The sequence below is a fragment of the Priapulus caudatus genome, unplaced genomic scaffold, assembly GCF_000485595.1.
Source record: "Priapulus caudatus unplaced genomic scaffold, Priapulus_caudatus-5.0.1 Scaffold288, whole genome shotgun sequence".
Taxonomy (NCBI): domain Eukaryota; kingdom Metazoa; phylum Priapulida; class Priapulimorpha; order Priapulimorphida; family Priapulidae; genus Priapulus; species Priapulus caudatus.
Genome location: NW_014577349.1, coordinates 181,892 through 204,557, shown reverse-complemented (window position 1 = coordinate 204,557; position 22,666 = coordinate 181,892). Strand labels below are relative to the sequence as shown.

At 45.0% G+C, this 22,666-nt stretch overlaps 2 protein-coding genes across 2 annotated transcripts in view; one reads left to right on the top strand and one right to left on the bottom strand.

Annotated features, from left to right (window-relative positions):
- The window catches only part of LOC106808591 (GTP-binding protein 8-like), a 28,400-nt gene extending 20,282 nt beyond the window's left edge, over window positions 1-8,118 (bottom strand). The window contains exons 1-4 of the mRNA XM_014811367.1: window positions 8,112-8,118; window positions 7,789-7,879; window positions 3,219-3,453; window positions 2,562-2,672 (exon numbers count right to left, since the gene is read on the bottom strand). Of these exons, the coding sequence (XP_014666853.1) occupies window positions 2,562-2,672; window positions 3,219-3,453; window positions 7,789-7,844 (402 nt within the window). The 5' untranslated portion in view covers window positions 7,845-7,879; window positions 8,112-8,118. The remainder of the gene's footprint in view (window positions 1-2,561; window positions 2,673-3,218; window positions 3,454-7,788; window positions 7,880-8,111) is intronic.
- Window positions 8,119-8,371: 253 nt separating this feature from the next.
- LOC106808581 overlaps window positions 8,372-22,666 on the top strand; it is a 73,513-nt gene continuing 59,218 nt past the window's right edge. Inside the window, exons 1-9 of the mRNA XM_014811344.1 lie at window positions 8,372-8,471; window positions 10,596-11,367; window positions 11,566-11,682; window positions 11,883-12,140; window positions 12,794-12,920; window positions 13,327-13,469; window positions 14,510-14,599; window positions 15,029-15,112; window positions 15,456-15,562. Of these exons, the coding sequence (XP_014666830.1) occupies window positions 10,627-11,367; window positions 11,566-11,682; window positions 11,883-12,140; window positions 12,794-12,920; window positions 13,327-13,469; window positions 14,510-14,599; window positions 15,029-15,112; window positions 15,456-15,562 (1,667 nt within the window). The 5' untranslated portion in view covers window positions 8,372-8,471; window positions 10,596-10,626. The remainder of the gene's footprint in view (window positions 8,472-10,595; window positions 11,368-11,565; window positions 11,683-11,882; window positions 12,141-12,793; window positions 12,921-13,326; window positions 13,470-14,509; window positions 14,600-15,028; window positions 15,113-15,455; window positions 15,563-22,666) is intronic.

The window sequence follows — 22,666 nt, the reverse complement described above, 5'->3', positions numbered from 1 at the left end:
ATAACCAAGGCCATCCACAAGACGTCTCTCGGCAAAGCCGCCGGGCCATCTGGTATCGTTGCTGAGATGCTGAAGCCTGCCGGGAAGCTGGTGCGGTCTTGGTGCGTGGTCTCGTTGAGACCATCATATCCGAGGGCCGGATTCCGACTGAATGGCAGGAAAGCTACATTGACTTGTTTAAGGGAAAGGGCGTTGCTCTAGACAGAGAAAACTACAGGGGCCTGAAGTTGATTGATCAAGTGATGAAGGTGCATGAGTGAGTGGTAGAGGGATTTATCAGGAAGAGAGTGGGGATCGATGACATGCAGTTTGGCTTCATGCCGAGCCTTGGCACTACTGACGCGATCTTTATCGTTCGTCAGCTACAGGCGAAATACATGGCAGCGAACAAACCACTCTACATGGCCTTCATCGACCTGGAGAAGGCATTCGGCCGTGTCCCTCGGGACGTTATCTGGTGGGCGATGCACAAGCTCGGGATCGACGAGTGGCTGGTCTGGCTGGTCCAGTCCATGTACTCGGACGTGAGAAGCAGAGTGAGAGTCGGGGTCGAGTACAGCGAGGAGTTCGGGGTTGGAGTAGGAGTGCATCAGGGCTCAGTTCTGAGCCCGTTGATTTTCATCATCGTGCTGGAGGCCCTCTCCATGGAGTTCCGCGAAGGCTGTCCATGGGAGCTGCTCTATGCAGACGACTTGGTGGCAATCGCCGAGTCATTGGAGGAGCTGTTAGAGAAGGTGGACATGTGGAAGTCGGGATGGAGAAGAAGGGCCTGCGGGTAAACATGGGGAAGACAAAGATCTTGGTATCTGGCACGGACTTGGACCTGCTGAAGAAGTCCGGTAAGCATCCTTGTGCTGTCTGTCTCACAGGAACTGGTAGCAACGCAATCCTTTGCATTGGCTGCTCGTTCTGGGTGCACAAGAAATGCAGCGGCAGTTTGGGCGCGCTACACCAAGACCCTGAGTTCAAGTGTGCCCGCTGCCTAGGCACTGCACGGCCGATCGACGGGAGACCGATGCAGCAGGTGATGATTGGTGCTGACAAACTCGAAGTGGTTCCAGAGTTCTGCTACCTTGGAGACATGCTCTCTGCAGGGGGAGGCTGCAAGCTAGCTACTATCACGTGCTGCAAGTGTGCATGGGGCAAATTCCGGCAGCTGCTACCACTTCTTACCAACCGCCATCTACCACTGCTCACCCGGGGTCGTGTGTATTCGACGTGTGTGAGCTCGATGCTGCATGCTTGAGACATGGGCCACAAAAGCGGAAGACCTAAACGGTCTTCGGCAAAATGACCGCGCCATGATTCGCTGGATCTGCAACGCCAAGGCTAAAGACGAAGTCAGCTCTGACTCCCTTCTCGCGAAGCTGGGCATCCAGGATGTGGACGTGGTGCTCCGTTCTAATAGGTTGCGGTGGGTTGAGCATGTGGAGCGTAGCACAGGCTGGACCGCCAGGGCGCGCAAGATCGAGGTGGTTGCGCAGAAGAGAGCAGGCAGACCAAAAACGACATGAGATGAAGTGGTGAAAAATGACCGAACAAAGCTTGGCATGGATTCTATGGACCCTCATAACCGCTGTGTGGAGAGAGCGTCTTTGAGAAGACTAGTCAGACAGGCCACACCCTCGCTAGAGGTTTAATTCAGGCCTGGATAATCAAAACTAGGATGATGATGACTTATCATACAATTTGCGTAACAGAGGTGATGAATGCATTTAAGTACGCATTTATTTTTGGCAAATTTTCCCCTTGAAATGTGATGCTGGTTGGTCTGATTGGTCTGATTGGTCTGATTTGGTCTGATTTGGTCTGATTGGATCTGATTGGTCATTGGTTAACACCATTGTCTATGAATAGATGGCAGCACAATACAGTTGTAACGGAGTTGATAAAAATTCAGGACAATAGGTCTGAGGTTCACCGTTCACCCCTCTTACACTTATGGTCACAGGTGTATGAAACTTTGCTGAATTACAGTTGAAACAATAGCAACCCCACCGAAACTAGATATCCTATCCCTGAATGATGACAACAGCTTCAAATCATTGGTGGAAAATTGGCTACCATGGATTAGAACAGGCCATTCCGAGACCATCTGAACATTGAACTTAATTTTTTTTTTAATCTCATGTATATGAAATCCATTTTAGTGCTAATTTTTTACCATGATCCAAGCCATTCATTAAACAATAAAATTGATTCAAAACCTGGAAAGTCATTGAAGAATTCTGACCAAGGGTGGTCAGGACAGCAATTTTCCCCCTAACCTCAGAATCACCTAGTTTGGAAGTTCTAGTCTCGAAAAACGCAACATAAAACCGCCCTGAGTGAATCACTCAGGGGCTCCTCCAAAGAAAAGAATAGGTTCGCGTTGTAACTCTACTCTTGTGTTGGGTTACATTATTGTATCTACTGTGTAGACACACAACACATAATTGACCTAGCCTTTAACTTTTTTAAATTTTATTTTTAACATCGGGTGAAACACGATAACCATCCCAGAAGATTATTACTCTATATAACTATCATTAATTTTCTATATATGTGGGCAACAAACGCACAGGTGTAGATGAAACCCTGACAAAATCACTTGTATCTATATCAGGTATCTTGCTCAACAAGGTTCTGATCAGAGATGATTTCCCCACGTTGCTTTGGCCTATTACTGCCACCTGTAGGAGAAACACAGAAAATAATAAGATGAATTCCCAAAACTGCCACCTATAGGAGAAATATTACCTATGATATCAGAATATTAAACAGAATATTGAGACAAATATTAAGCAGAAGAAGCATTATATAAACTTTATTGATTATTGTGTGCACTCAATTTATGTAAACAAGAAACAAAATGATAATTTGATAACTATTTAATACCACTCTTAGATTTGGCTAGTGATCTACAAAAAGCTATTGCACTCGAACAATTTCTTTATAAATATCATTGTATTGTGGTACAGCTAGTCTATTGATGAACCATATCTTGCGCTGAGAGGGTCTATGTCCCCCAGGGTACTGCCGGAACGTTCCCTGGTACTATCTAATATGCCGGACCGTACCTCGCCTACTCCACTAACGAGTCTAGGGAGTTGCCTACGCCTACTCCCTAACCCTAACCCTACCCATATCAAATAGTTACCAGGGTACGTTCCGGCAGTATCCTGGGGGACATAGACCCTATGAGCATATCTTGCCTATAGGTGTCGTTTCTCTCTCACCTCGGGAAGATTGTTTTTAGGAGCACCATCCACACTAACTGTGCTTCCCACCATGTCAATTTTGTGGCGTGTTCTTGGCACAAACAGAGTTTCTGCCTCACGCATCTTTTCCTGAGTGGGTACAAAGAGTTTTTCGCCGGGGCGAAGCACAGGGACACGCAGCTGCTCTTGTAGTGCATTAACCGGGTTGCTAAACTTCTTGGAATCCTCAAATTTCACTGCTAGACGCCGGTTTCTGCAAAAGCAAATAAATATAAACTAAAATTAAAGGGATACTTTCACTTAGAATTTTTTAGTAGGGCCTATATAACGATAGTAAATACATAAATAATAGGATATACCTACAAATTTCTATAATTACTCATTCACGTTTGTAATAAAACAACATTGAATTTTGAAATCTTCATTTTTTGGCACGGACATTGACACACCCACGATTGCGCTGCCACCCTGAAAAAGTTGCGCATTTGCCAATTTATTTTGCACGTTACAGACCAGGGGCTAATCACCAACATGCAATTATATTTATACCTAAATGCTATTTTTAACCAAACAATATTTATTTTAGGACAAATTCTTCCATATTATAACTGAAACTAAGTGTCGTTTATAAAATATTGCAATCCTTCTGTTATTAAATTAAAAAATAAGAAACACCCTCGGTCTGTAGCCCGCAGCCGAGACGTTGCTTTGCGCAACTTTTCAGTGGATGCGCTTCCAGTGGTGCCACCATCATTGTAAGCAACGGTATAGCCGACATGTTTAAAAACATTTTAAAAATATTACTGATGAATATAGAACCATAAAATGTATGTAGCCTAATTTTACCCTATTCTATCTGAAAATATCCAAAGAACCTATAGTAACGCTCGTAGGGTCTATGTCCCCCTGACCTCTGTTTGACCTGGCTCGTTTAGCTATTTCTGACTAACCCTAACCCTAACCCTATATATATTATATATTATATTCGGACGGACGGACAGACGGACGGACGGACGGACGGACAATCATGCGATTCTACAAGCTGCATCTGACTATGTCAGATGAGCTAAAAATTACGCAGGTTTCTAATGCAGTGACGTTGCAAACAGAGCGAGGGTAATGCGCGAGCAGGGCCACGTTGTAGGAGAACCCTCCAGCTCCGCACATTGTGCCTTTTTGGTTTTTGCGGTGGGTATAGGTGTGATATGTATACTGATAGAACGCTTAGTGAATTATTAAGCACCTGTCTCGCTATCCCCGCCGCTACATCTACGAGTCTTCGCACGCCCAATCAACACGAATTTACACAGACTGGCTCTAAATAAAATGAAGTAACCGCTTGTTCCCGTAAGCTGCCAACGTCACTACTGCGCTAAGACAGTTAAAATTGATGATCTCTCATGCATAATAATTACAGCACTTTGACACGAGTACTTAAACTGGTATAATGAGTATAGTGGTGTTAATTAATCAGACTGGCCATATTCGCGCAATCATTGTGACAACGTGTACTGCCGAAGAATTGAATTGCTTGTTGACCTGGAAATCTTTCACCGCAGAAATGTCGATTTCGTGAGTCTCATGGCTTACGACTTGCACGGCCCCTGGGACAGATTCGCCGGTCACAACGCGCCACTGCGCTAGCGCAAAAACGAGGGAGCCTATCAGGGAACGCTGAACGTGGTACGTGTTAAGTGTTGTAATACATGTCTGGAATAGCCTAGTCAGCCACTAGATGGCGACACACGTGGCAATAGATAGGTGTAACGTGCACATGTATACTATAGACCAGGTAGTTGGGCAGTGGACAGGGCACCGAGAACATTTTTATGTAGCTGAATAAAGGCTTGTGTAAGCGTTCTCCACCATTTTTGGTTTTGGCTCTGACTTCGTGGCTGTGCAGCACGTAACAGTACGTACGCATGCGCGAGAGTGATGGATGAATGCGCGTGAGTGTGAGTGTGTGCGAGTGTGTGTGAGTGTGTTAATAATGAGTTCCTTCTTACTCGTTTGTTATCCGTGATCGTTAGTGGCTCCGCGCATAATAATTATTGTTACTAAATGATTGCGTATAGACATCTACAAATACGGAAGACTGAGGTACGTATATAAACATACAAACGTCTTTAATCAAACATCTATTATAATACCGTAGCATCAAACAGTACAGAAAGGTACGCGACAGAAGCAGAACTTATCGAGAAGTGGTGTATGTAGCGATTACAGCAACAGTAAAGATATGGCGACGTGTCTCGACTAGATCGCAAATAGCAGACCCGTAATTTCATAAACAGCGCGTTAAATACCCACGCCCGTGGTCACTGTCTTAGCCGACTGCCGTCATTGGTTGAGCCCGCTGCCTTGACCGTGATCACGCGCGCTCATTAGCTGGCTAAGGTCGTTGGCCACGCCCCTTTGACCCACGGCCTAATTCCGTACGTGGCGTCTTGCGACCCAAGCTATTTATTAATCTTATTGTTATTCTTATTATTGTCTTACTATTTCTGTATTACATTGACACTGTATAAAATGACTAGCAACTATTATGTTGTTCAAGGGGATTCCCAGCCAAAAGTACTAAACGCACCATATGGCGACTTTTGTGAGGGTCGAGCCGTTTCTGGTGTGGGATACCCCCTCCCCCCCACTGTTTCCGCGTGTAATGTCGTCCGTGAGTATGAACGAGACAATTAATTCCCCTGATCCTGGATCGCGTATGTGTACCGATTGTGTAACGTCACAGTGAAAAAGGGAATTATAGTTCTCTTGGCTTATGGCACCGGCGGAGGCAAGGGAAATCACAAGGCTAAATTATTGTTGTCGTTTTATTCGTTCACCAAATAGATTCACGGCCTAAGCGTAAGGCTTTCCGTTTGTATTTATGCTATATAGTGTATATATAGGTTAAGGCTTACCCTAAAACTTAACACTAGAAACTAAACTAAAAAGGCTTAACACTAAAAGTTAGAATTTACGCCTAATCTAGAAGCATGGGGATATTCATTGCTAACTTTATAGGTTAATGACATCGGGAGATAAGCTCGACGAACCCATATGGGCTTGTGCAGTAAGTTTGCGTCCCGTAAAGACGGTTCGAGCTTCTACTTCCCACATGCCAGAAGAGTAAAAGGACTAGTCCTGAATTCGGGGAGTTTTCGGCGGTGAACGCGCTTGCAAACACGTCGGTGGCTTGAGGTACGCTGAGTGACCAACAAACTCAATCGTCTCTTCTTCCCGTCGTCGCCTTTCATCCTTAATCCGTCCATTCCTCTTCTTCCATACTTACTTTTTGCCTTCCTATTCTTCCAGCCTTTCTTCTTTTGCTCATCCCATTGCCTTTTTTCTCTTTCTTGCTTATGTTCACATCCCTTATCGTTTCCTTTCTAACCTTTCATCCCTTCTCTGGCCCTTCCTATTCTTCCACTCTTTCTCTCCTCCTCCTCCGCCTCCTCCTCCTCCTCCTCTCACTTCTTTCATTTTCCCGTCAATCCTCTCACTTCTTTCATTTTCCCGTCAATCCTCTCTTCCGAACCTTTCTTCTTATTTCCCTGAATAATATCGACGGTATGCAGTGGAACTGCGAAAACACGGGTTCAATATTATTCCCCCTAATATCAGCAGAAATATAAAGTTCTTCATTAAATAATCGCCGAACCTTGAATCGTGCGCGCTAATCTCGCAGGTCATTCCGAAGGACGCGAGAGAATCTGCTAGCTCTAGCGTAGGTGGTGGCTGCGAGCCCCATTACGTCATCTCCCAGCGATGCAATGTGTAACCCACGTGACTACCCCACAGATATCCCATAATACTCTACATAGTCTCTACAAGAATCTATGTATTATATCAAGAGTCCATAATAGAAAATTTTATAGACATGTTCTATCATGGATTCCTGATTATATGTAGAATATCTCCGACCACCACCATCACCGGCATCGTCGTGTTCACCGGCGTCACAACGCCATCTATCGATAATTGACAGATCTCGCATAGCAACAGGCATCTAAACGCACCGATGTCTTTTTCCCCCACGTCCCGACTTTCGAATCCGTACGTCGAGCCGTTTCGATTTGTGCCCAACTGTTGACGGACGCACAGACGCACGGACGGACGCACGGACGCACGCTTATGCGATTCTACAAGCTGCATCTGACTATGTCAGATGAGCTAACAATGGCAAATTTAGTAATTTACTGATGTAAATTTTCATATGGCTGAAAAATGTCATGACCGGGAGCTTCTGGACTCATTCCGGGGCACCGGGAGCAGCGTGTCATACCGGGAGGATCCCGGTGAGACCGGGACACTTGGGACGTCTGGTTAGGGAGTAGGCGTAGGCGTAGGCGACTCCCTAGACTCGTTAGTGGAGTAGGTGAGGTACGGTCCGGCATATTAGATATAGTACCAGGGTACGTTCAGGCAGTACCCTGGGGGACATAGACGGTAGACCCTCTCAGCAATAGTATTACTATTAGTAATGACTAATGACTAAATGTACAAAGACTTTTAGAGCACCTTTGGCATCTGAAGTGGGAACACACAGATACGTGCAATCAATGAATCATTATATTTGCAGCCTCATTTTTACCTTGTCAACGTTGTCAAATGTAGACGTCTTGACTGAATAAAACTTGCCAGCTTCATACTGCTTGCACGGCAGTGGAAAGTAGGCCTAGAGGCTAGAGTAGAGGTAGATACAATAATGCAACCCAAACCCAAGAGGATAGGGGTGGGCCTAACTTCACCTCCCGTTCTTCATTACATTCCTTTGGCGTTGGACTCTGAAGACTAGTTTTATGGGGGTTTGAGGCGATCTGGCTAAACAGATCTTGGTACGATAACAACCAACAACAAGTTAAACTTGTAAATGTACTTAAACACTGGCGTAGCCTACTTAAAACAGCAAGTTACCTTCTCGCTGTTGACTACATGAAACAGTCGTAAGAGAGCTCAGACTATGATGATACTCATAACATAATTTTTTTCATTTAATATTGTAATTCATAATGCCCCTAATGTCATTTCAAGTTATCTAAGTAACAGAATAAAATTAAGATAATTACAGATTAGTAACATTTGTAATTACGACATTAAATTTAAAAAAGACAAATTAAAAAACAATTACTACTGAGTCTGCCAACAGACGGCGCTATATACTTCCGTCAGCGAAAACCAAACAAATATTTTCAACAGAAATTGTTTTTACTATGATTTGTACACTTATAATACGTTAGTGATAAAATAAATTGCACGTTGATGTAGTCTAACTGGGTAAGAAAACAATTTTGTTTGTAGGCAGCGTATCACACCGCCAGATTAAATAACTATAGCAACAACATAATGACAATGTCAAATAAATAGGTATTACTAGGCCGGTTCACTAGGCCTCCTAAATAGCACGGGATTAACTTTTCCCCGGGCGTAGATGGACGGTCACGTGATGTGGCAGCACTAGTGTAAGGATTAGGGTCAGAGTTAGGGAAATAAGGCCATGTCTAGCACGGAAGTATGACTGTGGAATCTTTCTCAGTTTCTGTGGAAGATTTGGACTTTGACGCGTACGAAGTGACTAGTGCTGCCACGTAACGGCACCGTCCATCTACGCCCGGGGGAAAGTGACACCCAAATAGCACAGGCACTTGGATTTAAACTTGAAAGTTGGAACGTTTCAATAAGCAGACGTCCCAAGTGTCCCGCTCTCACCGGGATCATCCTGGTGCGACATGCTGCATGTTCCCGGTGTTCCGTTAAGAGTCCAAGAAAGTTCCGGTCGTAACATTTTTCGGCCATATTTTAAAATTTACATCAGTAAATTACTAAATTTGCTGTGGTAGCAATAATAAATAAATGTGAAACCATAAATTAACACGAATCTGCATTTTATTTTACATGTATACTTTGTAAAAAATGGTGGTGCACCGCGACAAACACATGTCGCAGCCCGCCACAACTATTTTCCTGGACCATTATCACAAGTGATCCCTTTCTTGGTTTTTCCCAAAATGGTACCTCTGCAATAAGCCAGTTTGTAGTTAGCCAAGGGGATGTGTGACGTCACAGGTCACTGGGTCATTTGTGACAAAAATCGATGAAATCTCGAGTGCGGCGTGCGCTCTCGGTTCAGTATGTATATGTACATGCACGCATGTGTATGTGCACGCACGCACCTACGTGCACATGCACGCACCCACACGTGCACACGCAGATGTGCACACGCACGTGTGTACGTGCGCACGCACACAGGCATGCATGCGGGCGTGCGTATGCACGTACACGTGTACACGTCTGTGCGTATCCACGCCCGCATGCACACATACGTGCACACGTACATGCGCACGTACGCACGCACGTGTATGTGCGCATGCACGCACGCACGTGTATGTGCACACGCATGTGCGCACGTGTACGTGCACATGCACGCACGCACATACCAACGTGTACGTGCGCACGCACGCACGTGTACGTGCACACACAAAGACTGTAGCATTACAACGACACAGATACATGCGTATGTATACTGTACAATCGAAATACGAAATATTTTGTCACAAATGACCTAACCCGGAAGAATTCCTGACAAAGTTCATGCATGCGCAGACTGTAACTACAAACTGGCTTATAGTAAAATGATGGTAAATAAACTAGAAATATATTTACTACCAGATTGTTAATGTGCACAAACAATAAAAATGAAGAGAATATAATAATAATCTCTTTATTTTTATTGTTTCTGCACAGGGGCGTGCTTGTGGTGTACTTGTGAGTGTGCCGCAGAGCCTCTGCCAGAGGAGCATTTGAACGGCATTTACAGGAAATTATTACTAATAATAGGCAAAAGAGAGTAGAGAAACATTAAGACTTTGGTAGTAAATACATTTCGTGTTTATTTACGATCATGTTACTATTGAAACGTTCCAAGTGCCTGTGTCAAATAGGTTTATAACTAAGCACTGTTTAAGCTATAAGCACTTATCAACAGTATTAAAAACCTATTGAGCGTATTGCAGTGGATTAGGGACAAATCCTAGCTACCCCCGATTACCACCCCGGATTAGTTTAGCACATGCGCAAACACATTTGCAGGGTCCCAAACAGGGGTTGTGCATGAAATAGCATAGTACTAGAGGCAAGTAAGGACTAAGTACCACATTGCATCAATTATAGATTAGGCCTGGGGTCCTCCTTCATAATTTATAATAGGCGAGTTGAATAACCTGCAAAGCTCAAAATTCAATTCACTTACTTCATCATGATAGTTCTTTCACTTGGTTGTGACTCGAGTTGGAGGATCACCATGGCGAAGTCTGTAAGTAAATTAGCTTTGAGGAGTGACATAATATAAGTATGTCACTCTATCTATAACATAATCTATATTGTGTCCTTGTGGAATCGTAGGAGTGACGAGCTAGGAGTCGCACTTAGGAACATGTCAGGATCACAGACACCTTCCACCGTCAGCACGGCCTCCGAGGCAGACAAAACCGCGACGCCGTCACATGTGTCATCGGTCTCCTCATTCAAGTCGCCCACCTCGCTGCTGCCTTCTAACAATGATGCTGAGGCAGCGGCTGCATCAGACAATTCGCAGAGCTCCAGCGATCATATTTCGAGTCGTACAAGCAGTGCAAGCGATTACAAGATGAGAGTGTTATCGCCAAGTCACTTACTGGGGGTAAATCAACCCGGTGAGATGGAGGAGCGGGGATTTGATCTCCAACCTGTTCTTCCACCCAGCGATTTGATACCAGACAATGATTATGAGGAAAATGATAACAAAAGCCAAAACTACCTACCTGTGCCTCCGTCCAGTGAAAGGCAAGGAAACACTATTGCTAGTTATAAAAAGCATAGTGTTAATAAACAGTCTCCAGTACTACAATATTACTCGTCATCCAACACTGACACTGGTAAGAGAAACCCAACCAATAAAACAAAGAGATTAGGGCATCGTGTGCAAAAAGCTAGCGACAAAACCATAGAGGAAGACCTTCAGACATCTACCTCGCATCGCTCAGTCTCAGATGGGAAACATGCAAAGCGCAGTAGAAGTGCGGTCAACACTATTTTGGGCTCTGAGTCTGGCGCAAGAAGGCTGCATTTTAAACCTTTGGCTACCAGTGATCTGCTCTTTACACGTGAACCAGTTGCTACACAGGGAGATGAAACAGTAAGCAAATAAGTCTGCTTTTACTAATAAAGAGGCATGGAGTGAGTGTAAAAAACAAACTGAGAGTAAAGCAAATCTATCAGGGCACAAAATTTATTAGAGGCTTGTGCTTGCACTTATTTCAAAGTTGCTTCTGCACTTAATCACATTATTCTAACATGTAAAGTTTGCATATGTGATCGTAAATTTTATCCATAGAAAACACGTCAGCAAAAACCTGCAGTGAAAGATGGCAACCCCACATTAACAGTAGAGGAGTTGAGAGCCAGCCTATACCATAAATTTCGTGATCAAGGACTGTTGGACAAACTAAAGGTATACATGCTTGTCAACAGATAATCCCATATTCTGATATTGTGATTTACGATAATAATAATAATAATAATAATAGTAATCATAATATAGTAATGGAAGTCCAGATGAGGGTTGTCGTCGGTGCATCCGTAATAGCCGCACACTGTAAAGCCTTAGCCGTATGCAGGTAATGATTCGTTTCTCCCTCGCTGCTTTTCCAGAGTCAGCTTCGGCACCAAGTCGTCGTCGGTCTACAAGAGAGCATCCTGCGGCGGTCGCCGTTTGCCGTGGCGACCGAGGCGATGCCTCTCTACCTGCGTGCGCTTAACAGTCTGGTGATGTGTCACCTGCGAGCGCACGGCTACAGATACACGGCTTCCGTGCTCGCCCCGGAGAGCGGCACGGCGGACGGGCTCACGACCGAGGACGTGTTCCGCATTCTGGGGATCGGGAAGAACTCGAAACTCTACACGCTGCTGGTAGGTCGAAGTCGTAGCCTTTGGGGATAAAGTGTGAGGATTAAATTTGTTTTCGTGGAAGTTCTGGGAGTAAGGTAGCTTTTGTAGAATAATGTATTTGGGGGAGAATGGTGCAGCTATTGGCGAATAACATAGTTTTGGGGGATTAAGTTTGGGAATTCAGGGAAAAAAAGTTTAGGAAATTATATATAGTTTTTGGGAAAAAAAGTTTATGGAACAACATAGTTTCCACACAGTTTGATCAGTGTAAGATCAGCAGTATTTGGCCGTTTGGATTTTGTCAGCGATGTCAACAACGATCTTCTAAGAAACCAAGCTTGATTACATTTCAAAATTATCTTAGGTAAACAACCATGCAACTAGGAAGGTAGGCCCTTAGCCGGGCAGTTGGGCAATTTGTCAGTTAGACAAGCAAGTGGGCAAGCTGGTAGAGAAACCGTTTGAAAGATGGCTAGATAGATCACATAGAATGAACTATAATATATAACCATATATCAATATTTGAAATTATCACCACCAGGTGGCATTGGCTGTTCAAAGGGTATTTCGAATAGACAATTTGCAAACACATGTTCTATCATTTATTACAATCTATTTTCTCATTTACTCGAAAGGTCGTGACCCCGTTTGTATCAGTTTGATTTTGCTTATAGATGAAAGACTCATCTAACGGAGTTCTTTGGGAGCTGCTGTCGGAGGTGGTGGAGCGTTCGGTTGATGGAACATCGGAGGCTAGCGTGCAGACCGATCTAGCTCAGCCTGCTAATTCCTCCACCTTACGTGAGCCCTTCACATTCTCTGCTAAGAAATTTTACCACTAGGGGTTGAACTTTACCATGGCATCGATGTCAAGTGCTGTGGTTTCCCTCCCCACTTTCTGGACGACTTTCATGACAATAAATTTCAGTGGCTGCCATAATGTGGTTTGCCTCCTTCCACCTCCCATAAATGCTATTTGCTGTATGTATCCCTCTCTGTCATTCATTTAGAATGTTGATAAAAAGTTACATCAGTGCCCCTCCTCTCAGTGCTGGACTAATCCGATCATACTCTTGGCCAGCGCCGCAGTGTGCGTGCGTGCGTGCGTGCGTGCGTGCGTGCGTGCGTTCTTGCGTGCGTTCTTGCGTGCGTGCGTGCGTGTTGCTTTCAGGTTTAGAAACTGCGATCGCATTTCTGGGTGTTGCAGATGAGAAGTTGCGCATCGTGGATGCACATTATGACGGGAGAAAGTCGGAGGAGCGTGGCGTTTGGATGACATCCGTGGAGGACCGCATCCTGTCCTTCCAACGACAGCTGGAGGAGCGCTCACGCAGCGAACTGCAGTTGGAGGTGAGCGAGAGGTGATCTAGACTGGCTTCCTGTCCTTAACTCATCACTCCACTGCGCATGCTCATGTGACCGAAAGTTAGGACAGGAACAGACTGGTTCGCTGACCTTGACTTATAGCTGCACTATGCATGAGCCTGCAATCGAAAATTAGGACAGGAATAGACTGATTCCCGGCCCTTTACTTATCGCTCCAGTATACATGAGCCTGCAATCAAAAATTAGGACAGGAATAGACTGATTCTTGGCCCTTTACTTATTGCTCCAATATGCCTGTGCCCATTGCCAATATTTAGGCAGGAATAGACTGACCTGAACTTGTCATTGTATTGAACATGTGCCCGCAAAGCAAATTATGACAGGAAAGGCACAACAGCTATCATCATGCTAGGGAGAAAATCTTTGCCCCAGTGACATGTATTTTGAATTAATTATATTATTCTAACAGGCAATTACACTACAGCTAGTTATATCAGCATCGCAAAACCCTTGTGTGTTTGTGTTTTATACATATACAAGTTTATACCTTTTGAGTAGCAAGGATCATTAATTTTGCTGGCCATGGCAGTATGTTTGTATACATATGCCGTGGCAACTAAATTGATGCATTGACCAATGAAATGAAATAGAGCTGTCCCAGCTGCCTTACCTGTCCTTACACTAAGCTAGGCACATCGAACCTGTCTAGAGGGGATCGAGTGCTGTGTAGTACAAGGGCAAGAATGGAGCAGCAACAATGTGGATGAATATAATGATGGTTAATGACAGCCGGTGATGACCAAGGACACATTAGTCACTGCATAAGATGATGATGATAAGATTCATAGTGATCATGACAGCAACATGGATGCTGACAGACATAATTATGGCAACAGCTGCTTTGATAATGGCAGCAACATTGATGATCGTAATAAGTGATATTAGTGGTAATAATGGTATTAGGTATAGGTAATAATGGTTTCAAATGTAATAGTGATAACAATGGCTATGGTGATGTTATTAACAGTGATGATAGCGATTATGAGATTGCACCTCCCCTGTAGGTGGCAAGGTTCAAGGAGATGGAGCTGACACAGATGAGACTGCTTGAACAGGAGAAGTGTAGGAAGGAACTTGGTAATGCTAGACGAGAGGTAATTACGCTCACTCTTTGATACCCATTGTGAAGGAAAAATGGCATTTCAAACAGTACATTTGAACCTGTGTTAGCAGAAATGTCTATGATGACGGACACTGGTCTCTGAAGAACATTGTTAGTGTAAACCTTGATTGGCAGTTACGCAGTGAAACCACCTCTATGTAATAGACGCTTGTATATAAATGAAACCTCTTCAGTTTCCCTAGAATGTCTCTTATACATAGGTATGACAGGACTTATTTTACTTCGTTTCTGATTTGATGTCACATGTCAAACCTTGATTAGGCATGTTGTTCCTGGTTCAGAATAGCATGGTAATAACCATCATATTCGGCTTAGATTCTTTCACATCTTAATTTGATTAGTATGTTTGTAAACCGAGGCTGTTCTCGCCTGGTCATTGTGTCCTGTGTTTACTCGACAGATGGAAATCCTCTATCAGTCAAAGTGCGATGCACTCGCTACTAGGGAAAAGAACCTGGCTGAGCAAATTCAAAAGGAACAAGAGGTATACATATAAATAAATAAATAAATAAATATATATATATATATATATATATATATATATATATATATATTTATATCATAAATGAAACAGTACAAGTAGAGGGTAGAGCAGGAAAGAAGAGCAAGAGAGTAAGTGAGGGAGAGAGAGAGCGAGAGAGAATAGAGAAAGTGTGTAGAGAATAAGAGTGAAAATGAGAGTTTGAGAGCAAGAATAAGAGCATGAGATATTCGGTGACTATGTGAAACTCTCATGCTAGCCTCATCCGTAATGCTAGCCCTTTAAAATTAATCGTGATCCGTTTATAAATGTTATCTGATTGAAAATCCCACATTTTTCTGTCCAGATGTTGAGCAAAGATGCGTATGCGCAGAGGCAGAAAATCCTGGAGGAAATTGATACTCTGCGAGAGCGGGAGACACAGATGAGACGTGAGACCGAGGGCCATGCAAGGTAGGGTTAGAAGATAGGCAGCAGCTTAGACAAAACCACTGTCTGTCATATATGCAGCAAATCAGGAGTCCATGTTCAAAGATAGTAACTCAGAAGTTCATGTGTTGAGTTGGTAGTGTGTGCGTGTGTGTGTGTGTGTGTGTGCGTGCGTGCGTGCGTGCGTGCGTGCGTGCGTGCGTGCGTGCGTGTGTTGTGTGCGTGCGTGCGTGCGTGCGTTCGTGTGTGTGAATGTGCTGTTGTATGGTACAGAATATCCGTTTTATTGTGTTTAGCTTGCATGATGCAGCAGCACCGGCTGTATAGGGCTTTACCACAGTGTGTGATTTCCTTACAAAAGATTGTAGTGGTTCTCTGTGTCTTTTAAAACAAACACTTGCGTTGTGTGGTGGAAGTTTGGGTTTATGACATTAGGTATGCTTTAAACAGCAATTGCCAAGTAGATGCACGACGAGAGCTTGTTTTATACATGCTTGTTTATTTTGGATCGTATAAAAAATAATCATGACACGTCATTACAAAAACGTATGCTCACACGCACGTATTCCGATTTCCAGCAATGTAAAGCAATTGTAACATTTATAGGGGCCTTCTTCTTCACTCAAACCTCAAAAGCGTCAACACGATCGTCGCATTGCGCGCTCTCGATCGATTTTTAAATAATATAAAATATCCCACTACCTCGGTGCAAGAATGTGCAGTATTTACAGACTGAGGTCACAGCATAGGTGATGTTACCTCATCTCTCACGTCCTTAGACTGTGAGCGATAATCTGTGATAAAGCTCCGTCTATCGCTTCGAAATTTTCTATGCTAAGTCAATGGGGTATTATTAGACAAAATATCCGTAGTTGTGTGTTGGGGCAGCATATCCGTAGCTGTGTGATGGGGCCGCATATCCGTAGCCATGTGCTGGTGCAGCATATCCGTAGCTGTGTGATGGGGCAGCATATCCGTAGTCATGTGCTGGTGCGGCATGAGTGTCGTATCCGTGATCATAGACGTCCTCGTATCCGATGATGGGGCCGGACTCACTGTAGCTGTACAGGTTCTTGGGCTGGTAGTACTTGTGTCCCTCTCTGGAGAAACGTAATTGTCATTATCGTTAAAGTGGAGAGAGTATATAAAATCTAACACAAAACCGCAAATAAGCATATATATATATAATATATAGTCTTAACCCTAACCAGCAGTCGACACTGCTGCCATCTATAACTTCCTACTTACTTGTACTGGTACTGGTAGCCCCTTGCCTTGGCTGCGCTCTCCTGAGCCTCAGCGACGTCGTGTGCGTACAGGGAGCCGTGGGCGGTTCCACTCTTCGCGAAGCTCAGTGCGCTGCTCCTCTGTCCCTGTCCCGCCTCGTGTCCTCTCCGCACGGGTCCGTAGCCGGAGGTGACAAAGTACTCCGGTGCGCGGGTGTAGGCGTATGCCCTGGGAGCGCCGTAACCGTCGGCGTACGCGTCGCTGGCGTAGGCGACTCCGCAGAGGAGTGCGAGCATGAGGAGAGTATTCATGATGGTCTGTGCGGGTGCGGGAACGGGAAAAAACACATTAGTTACGACGTAGCTGCACAGGTGGCGCGCAGAGCGATGTCATTCTGACTACTAGTACATGTATCTCCTATTGGCTGACGCTGTTTGCTTCAATGCTGTGGTTCTTATGTGAACGTAGAATGAACGCGCTAACCAACGAATACAATTATTATTGAATAGATTATTTCTTGCATAAGATCGTTTCTCAGAGTGATTTTTAAGAATGATTATTGAGATTTCTTAGATTTGATATAGATGATCTATTTGATTAGCAGTGACGCATTTAATTAAAGTGAATACTAATCCTATGATGTGAGTCTGATTTGCTTAGGGTCGGCCGCGGTAAATTCATCGAGAAAGATTCTATAATGAGTTATTTTTTAGCGATGGGGATCAAAGTTCAGGAAATGAATATTAAAGTGTAGTAACGTGGAAATTACTTATTAGTAACATGAAGATTGAAGATGCAGAAGTTGGAATGAGGTGTTGGGAAAGTACAGATTCGATATGAAGAAATGGAATATCAGCAATCCTAAAAAGAAAGATGGGATATGAAACGAATAGAAATGAGATATTTCCCACGAAGAGAGATTAGATACTATAAAAATATTTATATAAGAAATGATAAAAATGGAAAAGTGGAATGATGAAGCGAAATCAATAGCAGCCATAATCATGAAAGTAATGATGAAACATTATGAAAGTCAAGCCAGCCGGGTTACGAAACCGAGGATAAAAATTCACATACATCCAGAGAATACCGCTTGTTAATGAATGAATGAATAAATTGATTTATAAATTAATTAAGAAACTTTGGTAATTAATTACAAAAATTAATTAGTTATTTCATCAATGCAAATTTAGGACTTTAATACTACAGGGTTAAGGTTATGCAGCAGAAGATTAGCTGAAGAATTACCGTGCAAACTGCAATCCATGCTAGGCGAGAGAATTCCATGATCCCCACCATCTACTCTACATCCTCACTCTACGCTCACACTCGCACACACTCTCACACTGACGGCTCTTACCTGTGCTGACGGCGGCGGTCTGGGCGACGGTTGCTGGGCAGCTGAGTGGAGACGACTGATGCGCTCTGTCGGCTGTCGGCGTGCCTTTATACGAACACCTTGCTGAACTTGGCACGCATCTCGTGAACATGTGTCATTGTTACGTTGGCTTAGCCCGTAACCTTGCGCTTCCTAAATCCGCGCGCGAGTCTGCGTCGTTTGTTTCACGTAGGCGACGTACGTCGGTGCCTGCGTCAGCTTGTCGTAACACAACAAGTCGGCACTGTGTGTGAGCGATTGACCGCGTGCATTGTGTGTGTGTGTGTGTGTGTGTGTGTGTGTGCGTGTGCGTGTGCGTGTGCGTGTGTGTGTGTGTGTGTGTGTGCGTGTGCGTGGGACGCGTGCGTAAGCGCCGGCGCGGATTTGAAAAGGCGCGCGATAATTTTTGCGGGCTAAGTGGGCCGAGCTGCAATTTGTCAGACTTTCCCCGCGGTCGCCCGGGTTAATTGCTCTATCCTTGAAAGAGAGGGAGGGAGAAACAGGGAGAGAGAAGGTGGGGAGGGGCGGGTGCTAACGACGTAAAACCGTGCGCACGTACGCGTGTGTGCGTGCATGCGTGCGTGCGTACGTGTCTGTGCGCGTGCATGCGTCGATGTGCGTGAGTGGGTACGCGCGGGAACGTATGTATCTGCACATTTGAGTCAATAATTGAGTCAATGATGAATCCTTTAGCGTACGATCCGGTCGGCTCCCGATTCCGTCGTTTTTTCCGTCCGGTAATTCCGATCCAGATTCCGGCATCGGGTACAAGTCTCCGCACCGCTACATCCGAACTCCGGTGCAATTAATATTACCATCTTCCTCCCGATCACCTCCCTCCCTTTCCATTTTTCCTCCTTACTCCCGCCTCGCTTGCCCTTCTCCTTTTCTTCCTCCCTAATTCCACTCTGCCTCCTCCGCATCCTCCGCTTTCCACCTCCATCCGTCGCTCCTCCCTCCTCCTTTCCCTGCCTCCCCCGTTTTCTTCCCCACCTCCTTCCCCGCTTCCACGTAATGCTGATCGTCGAGCAAGCACACCTGAAGAAAACAACGGGGCCGTCATCAGCATCGGCGGCTGCACAGGTGTAAGTCATTAAATTCGCATTAGCTTATATTACGGCGGGACGGTGGAGCAGATTTCACTTTCAATAACTTTCGATTGTCGTGTATAGGTGTGTGAGCGCGTGTGTAAAACAAAGCCACCTCAGTATCTATCCCTCCCTCTCTTTCATATACTAGCTCTCTCTCTCTCTCTAATTGAGACGGGGTACTATGACGTGAGTCACGGCATGCTCACATTCTCACGTAACTCTCTCCTTACATATTACATATACAGGTGACGACGACGACGTGGGCGTGTGGGCGGGGGAGGGAGTTTAAAAATAATCGTATCAGCGACGGAGGAGGGTGGGACGGGCGAGGGGGTCGAGTTGCTATCGTAGCAGCGAAGGAGCGGGAGTCAAGCTGCAATATTAGCAGTGTCGTAGGAGGGGTTGATTGAGGGAGGGGGATTGAGGTGCAATCATAACATCGATGGCGGAGGGGGTGGGTGGGCGTTATCGAGGGGCTATCGTAGCAGCGATGTAGGACGGTGTTTTGTTGGACGAAATGGAAGGAGTAATTGACGCCAAGAGTGATGAAATCTACTCGACAATTGGCTAAAACGCGCGCGCGCGCGTGTCAAGCGCCTTCCAACGTAATTGCCCTGAACTGGATCTCGCGGTTGTATCAGGAGTGTGATAATATAGACGTGTTTCGGGCGAGTCCTACTCCTCTATACTATGACACTCCTTGGCGTTACGACGCCTCGTGTTAGCTAGTATCGGCGCCAATGTTTGTCGTCAGGACGCAATTTCTTGTGTTATGCGAGTGTTCGATAAACGCTTGCAGTGTTACTGCAGTGAGGTGAGAGAGAGAGAGCGAGAGAGCAGAGAGATTGGGAAGGGAAGAGCGGGAGTGAGAGAGTGAGAGTGAGATAGTGTGTGTGTGAGAGAGATAGATAGGTAGCCAGCCAGACAGATGGACGGCCGGACGGACGGACTGGAAGGCGAATGGACGGACGGGCGGACGGACGGACGGACGAATCGACGGACAAACAGACATACAGGCAGGCAGACAGACAGAAAGACATACAGACAGACAGGAAAGCAGGTAGATAGGGAGGCAGGTAGGCAGGCAGACAGAGAGACACACGGGAAGATAGATAGACAGAGAGGAGGTCTGGTCTAAGTGCCACCGAACTTTTTTCGCAACATCACAATATCACATTTACATATGATTATTTGATTATTTGAATGCAGGGCTTGCCTCGGTAAGAAATGTCTGATAGCCACTTTATTGTGTTACGATAAACGGCTTAACAAGAAGCGAATTTCTACAAACAGAGCGTCGTTCATAGAGCGAGAGTAATCACACGTCCTTGGTCTGCTTCTGATTGACCTCTATATAAATTTTTATCATAAGTTTAATCAGTAATCGCACGAACGCATCACACGACGCAGCAGAGTCCAGAGTGTGGAAAATGTACAAGGAGTCAGCTATTTTTTTAATAAGACGACTCGAGTGACGTTGATTTCAGCAAATCACTGCACGAGAGGCTGCAGAAATGGGCAGTATGGAGCATATATATATATATATATATATATATATATATATATATATATATATATATATATATAATATATATATATTTATATCATAAATGAAACAGTACAACCGCCGCACGCAACGCAAGCACGCCACGCAGGCCACACGCAACACAACGCACACCACACACACACACACTACATAAACACACACACACCAACACACAACGCACGCAACACGCACACTCGTCTATGATGGACTGTGGGATTACTGACACATGCGCTATCCTACTTCGTGCTGGACTAAACGTTTAAGTAACAGCTTGAAAAACGCTTTGTTAACGAGTGTCACTGATCACGCACCCCTATAACATTCATTACATGTGATTGTACACGCTGGATTTTCACACTAGCGACATTGTACGAGACAAGTTTGATTTATGGTGAATAGCTATTTTATCCATTGTGTCTCATGAACACAAATCACCGCGAGCGCAAGCACGCCACGTAAACACACATACAACGCACGCACGCCACGCAGCGCACGCACGCACGCAACGTACCACACTATACACGCGCACACACGCCGAACTGGCACGGCACGCAAACACACACATAACACAACCAATATATTTATACATACATGGTGGTTTGGCATGATTTATGAACATTTCGCGGGTAACCGGATGCCGTCATGTTTCACGGCGCAGTCCCCGCTGCTCTTATGCATATAACGAGACACTATTAAACCGATATTAAAACTCAATTAAAACACAGTCAACGTTGTTGAAAATAAATAACCCACTTTGACTCAACTGGTGCTGCATGTATTAGCTTGATCAACGTGGCAAACCACTTTTGGTGTTATTGCGTTGCGATAACGTCGTGGGGCACATGTGTTTTATTTGGGAGGTCCGAGAGGGGAGGGGGAGGGGGAGGAAGCGCGTGCTAAATTTGCAAAAGCGCGAGGGGGACTGAAGACGCGTTGTTCGAGTGGATCGATGAGTGACGGCTGACAACGGTTGCTTGTGGGAGGTTTCCCGCAAGCATGGCCGATCGCTAAGTTACTAGCTGTTAAACGTTTTGCACGTAAAAAACTGGAACTACACCATGATACACACCATGGTATACACAGGGCTGTTGAAACTCATAATTTTGATGGGTGGGTGTATGGATGGATGGATGGATTTGGCAATGGAGATGGAATGGATGGCATCGGTGGGTGGATGGAATGGATGATTGATAATGGAGATTGGAGGGATTGGGATGGATGAAGGATGATGAATGAATGGTATTGTCTGGATGGATGACTGGGAATGGATGGAATGCGTGCGATGGATGGGGGATCGAATGGCATGGTCATGGATGGTTGGAAATGGATGGATCTATGGACTGGATGGATGGAGTATGGGATTGGGTTGGTGGGCCTGGATGAGATTGGATGGAATGGATGGATGTGATGGATGCATGGATGGAGGAATGGATGGATGGATGGAAACTTTGGATGGATGGATGGAAGAAAATGGATAGATGATGGCATGGTTGGCCTGATAAGTGAGTGGATGGACGATTGACGCCCATGAGATGATGGGATGGGTGGATGGATGGATGGATGGATGGATGGATGGTATGGTGGATGGATGAGGTGGATGAGGATATGGGGATGGATATGGATGAGATTGGTGGAATGGATGGAATGGAATGTATGATGGATGGACAATGGATGGTGGATGGCATCGGATGGATGGAGTGGATGCGATGCGGAAAGTATGGTTAGATAAATGGATGATGGATGCATGGAATTGGATTGGATGGATGGGATGGATGGGATGGATGGATGATGGATGGAATGGATTGGTGGATCGATGGTGTGGAATGGATGGGAATGGATGAAATGGATGGCATGGATGGATGGATGGATGTCATGTCAATGATGTT